This window comes from Mangifera indica, chromosome 10 (genome assembly GCF_011075055.1).
Source record: "Mangifera indica cultivar Alphonso chromosome 10, CATAS_Mindica_2.1, whole genome shotgun sequence".
In the NCBI taxonomy this organism is placed as follows: Eukaryota; Viridiplantae; Streptophyta; class Magnoliopsida; order Sapindales; family Anacardiaceae; genus Mangifera; species Mangifera indica.
The window spans coordinates 12,038,921-12,047,628 of record NC_058146.1 but is presented as its reverse complement, the minus strand read 5'-3'; the positions used below and the strand labels follow the sequence as shown (position 1 = coordinate 12,047,628).

The window sequence follows — 8,708 nt, the reverse complement described above, 5'->3', positions numbered from 1 at the left end:
TTAAAGCCATAAACTATCGTTATAGCCATGTGAGCGTTCTCCTTAACTAACCAAGCCTCCCCATGTATGAATTGAGGGTTCTTCTCTTTAATGTCTATTCTGATGGTTTCCTTATTCCACCCTACCCAAATTCTCCCATTAGGGTGTATATCATTATTGTTGTCATACTCCCAATCCTTCCAAATATTACAATTCACTCTAGCTAAATTATCATTCCCTTCTTTTGTCTCCAGCACAGCCATGAAATCAATGTTATTATGCATAATAAAGTGTCTTACCTCCCTTTGCTTGATAGGAGCATTAAGGCCCCTAATATTCCAGCATGCAAACTTGGTCATTTGGACAATGGGAGAGGGCAATTTGCTTTCTTTAGCTTTGCCAATTTCTTCCCCAAATTCATACTCTTCAAATCAACATCCTTCTTCCTTAGATCCATCTCATCCACCTTCAGCTTTCCACCAAATGGGACTATTGTAGGAGAGGCTTCATTATCCATATCCTCCACAACACTTATGGGAGTTTCATCACACTCTAGAACATTGCCACTTGCTCCCGTGAATTGACAAGTCTTAGAGGTGCTGGCTATATTCACCGTTTTCTTTCCTTCCATATATACTTCATCAGTGGTTCTCTCCAAATTCCCCTTCTCATGCATCACTATTCTGGTTTTGTCTTGCTCATGGGACTCTTTAATAGCTAACACCGAGAATCTATTACTCTTATGAGTAATTACCACCGATTTTTGTATCTCCACCCCTTTGCCTTTTGCCTTCTTGTCATAACCTTTTGCCTCTTGCATTATGTTATCTTTCCCATTTTGTTTCTTAGCCACCACCGTTCCGGCCCTATCCTTCAAAATTTTCCATGAGGATGAGCTGCCTTCTAGCTTTGAAGCAAAAGAACAGTAGGATGTGGAGTGTCCAAAACATTGGCAAACATTGCATTTTAGAGGTTTCCAACTATATTCTACATTGATCACCATACATTCACCATTCGACAATGTTAAGCAAATGGAGTCAGGGCATTCAGCATCCACTTTGATCTCAATGCATATTCTTGCATAATCCAGCCTTGTCCCTTCTTCAGTGATAGAATCCGCATAAAGTGGAGTTCCAATAGCACTTGCTATGTAGCTAAGGCTTTTTGGAGTCCAAAACTCAAGAGGAATGCCATACATTCTAACCCAAGTAGCCACCTTCTTGACGTCATTAATCAACATGGGGAGGTTAGTGGTCCATTTCCTAACAAGAAACAGCTGCCCTGCAATGGTTAGTTGTCCCTCTTCCACCGCTCTAGAAACTCCATCAAAGTCTTGGAACTTAAGAATAAACACACCTTGGCCGGATGTCATAACCTCAGTGAGGCCATAAGAAGCCCAAATTTCTCTAGAGTTCTCTTGACAGCCAAGAATGGTGGTCTTTTCCCAAGGAAGAAGCCTATTGCACAAGTTCTCCATTTTATTGCACCCTCTTTCGCAATTTCTTGAGGAGGTGCAACACACACACACACCCCATATCATCTCTTCCTTTAGGTTCAAAATATTCCAGGTTAGCATTGGAATTCTTATGGGAGAAGAGAGAGTTCCATGAAACTTTCTTTTCCCTTTCTCTAGAATAATCCGATAATTCAGCTACAGGTGGGACAACTTCAGGAGGCTTTTCCAAGCTAGTAGTAGCCATACTAGATTGGTGCAATGATGTTTCAGGAAAGAGAGAGAAAGGGAGTAAAAAGGTTAAGGAAAGACTTTCTAAAATTGCTTGCAGCCTGCACCAAGGCACTGCAACCAATGAATCACCAAAAAGGAAAGAAAATACTGCCACAGAAATGAAATAAGTAGCATGCACCAAACTAGAATGCACAACGTAAACCACTAAGAACAAAGCACAAAAATTTGAATTTCAAGGGCGGGATGAGGAAACAACAACACCTTAACAAGAAAACACCACGGTGAAGAGACAGAGACGGAAATAATCTGAACCTAGAAAGGAGATTGAAACCGGAAGAAAAAACCTTAAAAGCTCTACAAAATGAGACGAAAACTTGCACCACTAACACAAATGCCATAGAATGAAGAACCAAGAGTTAAAAGAAACTACCAGAGAATGGTGGAAGGCTGGTGACCAGGAGTCACCGGACCGAAGGTTGGTTACCTAAAGGGACACCAGCCTAGCTGAGAAGAGGGTTGGCTGAACAACTAGGAAGTGAATGAGGGGTATGAGGTTTTAGAGAGAAGGGAGAGCATAATTTTTAGAGAGAGGATTTTAGGAGAGTAGTTTCCATTGTGGCAGCAAAAGTCTAGTGTTGTAATTCACACTTCTCTTCTTTTGTATATAACTTATTCTTCCTCAACACATCAAAAACACTCCTCAAATGCAAGACATGATCATCAAGAGTTTTGCTATATACTAATATGTCATCAAAATAAACAACAACAAATGCACCAATGTAAGGTTTGAGAACCACATTCATAAGCCTCATGAAAGTGCTTGGAGCATTTGAAAGGCCAAAAGGCATAACCAACCATTCATATAAGCCTCCCTTAGTCTTGAAGGTTGTCTTCCATTTATCTCCTTCTTTCATCCTTATTTGATGGTAGCCACTCCTTAGATCAATTTTGGAAAAGACACAAGCACCATGTAACTCATCAAGCATGTCATCAAGTCTAGGGATGGGATACCTATACTTGATGGTTATATTGTTAATGGCTTTACTATCCACACACATCCTATATGAGCCATCTTTCTTAGGAACAAATAAGGCTGGAACGGAACATGGACTCATGCTAGGCTTTACAAAGCCTTTTTCAATCAATTCTTCCACTTGCCTTTGCAACTCTTTAGTCTCCATGGGATTGCATCTATAGGCTGGCTTATTAGGCAATGGTTTACCTGGAACCAAGTCAATTTGATGCTCAATGCCTCTTATAGGAGGGAAGCCGGATGGAAGCTCTAGTGGGAACACATCTTCAAATTCGGTCAAGAGAGATTGAACTAAGGGATGGGCTTCCTTCTTCTCATGTTTGATCTCCCCTTCAAGTATAAGTAATGTAAAGACAGGTTGCAAACTCAAAAGAGCCTTTTCTACTTGCTGCCCATTCATATACATACTCTCCCTTCTAACTCCTTTCCTTTTGATAGCCTTATTAGCTTCTTAGGGGCTAAGAGGTAGCAAAGTAATGGTCTTCCCCTTGAATTTGAAGGAATAAGTGTTCTTTTTACCATCACGAGTTACTTCTCTATCAAATTGCCAAGGTCTCCCTAACAACAAATGGCATGCATCCATGGGAACTACATCACACACAATCTCATCTTGGTAATGCTTGCCAATGGAGAAGGAAACAAGTACTTGTTTGGCTACTTGGAGGCTGGTCCCATTCCTCAACCATTGGAGCTTATATGGTTGAGGATGAGGTATGGTAGACAATCCAAGTTTCTCCACTAATGTAGATGAAGCCACATTTTCACAACTTCCACTATCTATAATCAAATAACACACCTTGCCTCCAATGGTGCATCCTGATTGGAAAATTTGGAGCCTTTGTTCCTCATGTGGAAAGGACATGGAATGTAATGCTCTTCTAATCACTAACATCTCCCCTTCATCAGCCCTTTGCATGACCTCCTCTTCTTCTTCTTCAGCAGCTCCATCTTCATGGCCATAATCTACATTTTCTTCATCTTCTTGAAGAGATTCTTCAATAGTTTGAATCTCCATCAATGACAAAGCTCTTCTATTTGGGCATTCGACTTGGAAGTGTCCATAGCCTTGGCATTTGAAACACTTTTTATTGAAGAGATCAAGTTTTCCCATAATTGGTTTGTTCTTGCTAGGTTCTACCACATTTTCTTTCCCTTTCTCCTTGGAAGTGATTTTGGCAGCCTTATAGTTGGATAAGGAACCCTATTGAAAGGTTGTTCCCTTGTTGAAAGGAGGACTTTTGGAGAATAAAGTCCCCTTGGTAAATGGCTTGGCAACCGTAGACTTCATGGCCTTCTTTTGCTTCTCCACCTTAATAGCCAACTTACAACCATCTTCAAAAGTGCAATATGGTTGCAATTCTACCATATGAGCAATGTCTTGGTTTAAGCCACCAATGAATCTTGCAATGGTTTGCTCTTTCACTTCCGACAGCTCACTCCTCATTAATAGCTTCTCAAACTCCCTTATGTAATGCTCTACTCCATCACTTCCTTGCTTGAGGTAAAGATCTTGTTTATGGTTGTCTGGGAGGAATCTTCTCTTCATAAGCTTATTTAGTTTCTCCCAAGATCTCACTCTCTCTTTACCATCCCTTTCCCTTTGCTTCATAAGATTTTCCCACCACAAGGATGCATAATCCTTGAATTTTAAGATGGCAAGCTTACATTTCTTCTCATCCGAATAGCCCTTATATTCAAAAACTCTCTCTGTAGCATGTAACCAATCAACAAAATCATCCGGACTCATGCTCCCTTCAAATTCCAAAATTTCAATCCTTAAACCCCTATCATCATCCTTTTCTCTCCTAGGTGGCCTCTCTTGCTCTTCCTCACTTGAATAATCACGAAGCATCAATTCCTCCCGATGATGTCTAGGAGGAGGAGGGGAAGGTCTAATATGTCTTCTTGGTTGATGTAGTTGGGTTGGGTGAGGTGGAGGAGGGGGTATTTGGCTTTGTGTTGAAGTTTGGGGTTGTGATAAGGGTGCCCAACTTTCAGTGAGGGTCAAGTCTCTCATCATTTGCATCATTTGATTCATTTGGTCCCTAATGGCCTTAATTTCTCCTTTGACCTCTTCTTTTAGTGACATGTGGGCAAATTCCCAAGGATGAGGAGATGAGGAGGATGAGGATGAAGTTCTTTTATGGGACATTTTTGATAATGGCTAGTGGGTAAAGGCAAATAGTTATAAGTGTTTATGGCTTGGGGTGAGTATTGGTAAGTGTTTAGGTTTAGGAAGGTTTGTGTTTAAGGCAAATTTAGGTTCTGTGAACAGTAACTTATAGTGAACAGTAACTTCGACGGTGAACAGTAGCTCCGGGAGGTAGAAATCAGTCAACAAAGCACACAAATACCCTAGGCTCTGATACCAAATGGTGCATATCCATCAACACAATGCAACAACACACAAACTCAATTTTGGAATTACTGTTCATATGGCACAACAACAATTTTGTCTTTCAATTTTAACCAAGCAAAAGACCTCTTAATCATACAAATTATAGATCATTGGAAAAGGCATTCAAAGAGCTTTCTAATGGTATATGATAGCAATCACAACTCAATCAACAAGGCATTCAAAGCTTGTCTCAACGTTTATTGGCAAAATCTGAAAATGGCAAAAACATACACTGTGAACAGTATCCAAAGCATACAACTCACATTCACACCTTCATACTTTGGATTTCAAGGGTAACAAGAAAATTAACCAAGGCATAAAGGAAAGTTCCACCAACCTTGGCATCTTCCACCACCAATTCTTCCTCCAAGACTTGCATGGAGCTTTTCCCTCATTCTTAATGGTGGCTGGAGCCAAACGAAGATTTGATAGAGACTTGGAAGCTAGAGTTGGAGAAGTGGCCAAAAATACATCACTTACTCCTTTAAATTCAATGGTAAGACTATCACTTTAACTCCTCTTAGTCCACAACAAGTTCATAATAGAGAGAAATTGATGCTTCATGATTATTCAAGTAAGGAATAGCAAGAGAGGCCACCTAGGAGAGAAAAGGATGATGATAGGGGTTTAAAGATTGAAATTTCAGAATTCGAAGGGAGCATGAGTTCGGATGATTTTGTTGATTGGTTACATGCTATATAGAGAGAGTTTTTGAATATAAGGGCTATTCAGATGAGAAGAAATGTAAACTTGCCATCTTGAAATTCAAGGATTATGCATCCTTGTGGTGGGAAAATCTTAAGAAGCAAAGGGAAAGGGATGGTAAAGAGAGAGTGAGATCTTGGGATAAACTAAAGAAGCTTATGAAGAGAAGATTCCTTCCAGACAACCATAAACAAGATCTTTACCTCAAGCTACACACCCTTAAGCAAGGAAGTGATGGAGTAGAGCATTACATAAGGGAGTTTGAGAAGCTATTAATGAGGAGTGAGCTGTCGGAAGTGAAAGAGCAAACCATTGCAAGATTCATTGGTGGCTTAAACCAAGACATTGCTCATATGGTAGAATTGCAACCATATTGCACTTTTGAAGATGTGTGTAAGTTGGCTATTAAAGTGGAGAAACAAAACAAGGCCATGAAGCCCATGGTTTCCAAGTCATTCTCCAAAGGGACATTATCTAACAAAAGCATATCTTTTACCAAGGGAACTACCTTCCATAAAGGTTCCCCATCCTACACAAATGTTGTTGATTCTTCTTCCAAGGAGAAAGGCAAGGAAAAAATGGTGGAACCAACTAAGGACAAGCCTAATATGGTGAAGACTAACCTCTCCAACAAAAAGTGCTTTAAATGCCAAGGCTATGGACACTTCCAAGCTGAATGCCCTAATAGGAGAGTTTTATCCTTGATGGAGATACAAGCAATTGAGGAGTCTCTTCAAGAAGAAGAAGAAAGTGAAGTTTCCAGCCATAAAAGTGATGAAGCCAACAAGGAAGAAGAAGAAATTCTACAAGGAGCTGATGAAGGAGAGATGTTAGTGATTTGAAGAGCATTGCATGCCAAGCCTCTTCCTCATGAAGAGCAAAGACTCCACATTTTCCAATCAAGGTGCACCATTGAAGATAAAGTGTGTTCTTTAATTGTAGATAGTGGAAATTGTGACAATGTAGCTTCATCTACCTTAGTGGAAAAACTTGGATTGCCTACCATACCTCATCCTCAACCATACAAGCTCCAATGGTTGAGCAATGGGACCAGCCTCCAAGTAGCCAAACAAGTGCTTGTTTCCTTCTCCATTGGTAAGCATTATAGTGATGAGATTTTGTGTGATGTGATTCCTATGGATGCTTGTCACTTGTTGTTGGGAAGACCATGGCAATTTGATAGGGAAGTGAAGCATGATGGCAAGAAGAACACTTATTCCTTTAAATTCAATGGCAAGACTATCACTTTAGCTCCTCTTAGTCCACAACAAGTTCATAAAGCTACTAAGGGAAAAGAAGTCAAGAAAGAGAGTTGTTTATGAATGGTCAGCAAATGGAGGGTAGCCATCTTGAAGATTTGAGGGCAAATCCTTCTCAACCCAGGGAGGATGATGTATATGCGGCTCCATTGTCATTTTTGGGTTCCAAGTCATCCTTAAGTCTCTATGCAACCTTTGAAGCCAAGAAGAATGAAGTTCCAACAAATCCTAAGCCAAAGGAAGCATTGCCCCTTCAATTTTGGCCCAAAACCACTTTTGGATATAGTCTTATTACATCCACCCAAGGTCCAAATGAATAGCTTGCTCCAATTGATCCAAAAGTGCAACTTTTGAAGTCCATCAATGGTCCAAACGTCCAAGCATCATTTTGAGAAGCCCAAGTGAAGTTACAACCATCCATCACTCCATTTTGAAGCCCAAAAAGGTGTTCAAAGCCCAATTGGGAGAGTTGGACGAAATTGGATGAAAGGAAAGCTTTGGTGAAGACAAGAGCCTACTTTTTATGGAATAATAGTAACATTTTGTCCTATTGCATTTATTTAAAGTATGGCATGGCTTATTTTGTGTGGTTTAGAGTGAATTAAGGGCTAGGGTGAACTAATTTATTAAAAGTCTATGTACACATATATCTTGCCGTCACTTACTCTCATATAAAGTGGTTATGCTTTGTAAAATGCAGTTTTTTTACTTTTGGAATGAAAACTTGATGAAGCTTTGTTGGCTCTCTTTCTTATTTCCTTTATCCAATCATTCTTGGTGGAAGATTGGTGGTGGAAGGCCCCAAGGTTGGTGGAACTTTCCTTTATGCCTTGGTTACACTTTATGTTTCCTTAGAAATCCAAATTAGAGTGTGTATGTGTGTTAATCTTGATTATGGCAGAGAGTTGCAACATAATTACCATTTCTGCCACTGCATTTTACTTGTAATTTGATTGCCTTAATCTACTCCAATTGTGTACGTCCAGAGCTTGAAAGAAAGTTCGTTGTGTTGTGATTATGATGAAATGAATTTGGTTCAATTTGGAGTTGATTTGGTTGGTTAAACTGCAAGAACAAAAAAACTGCTCATACCACATGAACAGTGAAAACAGTTTTTGATTTTTGGTTTCTTGTTGCATGTTTGGTTGAATATGCACCAAGGTCATTTTGGCATAAATAAGACCTTAGACATGCTTAAAGAGCATTTCTATTGGCCTAAGATGGTGAGTGACGTCCAAGCCATTATTGCAAGGTGTGGCACATGTCAAAGGTCCAAGTCTCATTTCAAACCTGGTCCTTACATGCCTTTACCTATTCCGGAGCAGCCATGGGAGGATCTTAGCATGGATTTTATTATGGCTCTTCCAAGAACTCAAAGGGGAAAGGATGCTATAATGGTGGTAGTAGATAGATTCTCTAAAATGGCCCACTTCATCCCTTATTCCAAGACTGAAGATGCTAGCAAGGTGGCTAAATTATTCTTCAAGGAAGTGGTGAAGCTACGTGGAATTCCAAGAACCATAGTTTCGGATCGAGACACCAAGTTCTTGAGCCACTTTTGGAGGACATTATGGAGCAAAATGGGAACCAAGCTCATGTTTAGCACCTCTCATCACCCTCAAACCGATGGTCAAACCGAAGTAATTA

General features: G+C 40.0%; 1 protein-coding gene across 1 annotated transcript; it reads right to left on the bottom strand.

Annotated features, from left to right (window-relative positions):
* Positions 1 to 334: 334 nt before the first annotated feature.
* LOC123226740 lies at positions 335 to 1,456 on the bottom strand. Its single transcript, XM_044651271.1, has one exon. The coding sequence runs from the start codon at positions 1,454 to 1,456 to the stop codon at positions 335 to 337; it is 1,122 nt and encodes a 373-aa protein (XP_044507206.1).
* Between the last annotated feature and the right edge of the window lie 7,252 nt (positions 1,457 to 8,708).

Coding starts and splice junctions, on each gene's coding strand:
- LOC123226740 (XM_044651271.1), bottom strand. CDS start 1,456: ATGGAGAACTTGTGCAATAGGCTTCTTCCTTGGGAAAAGACCACCATT.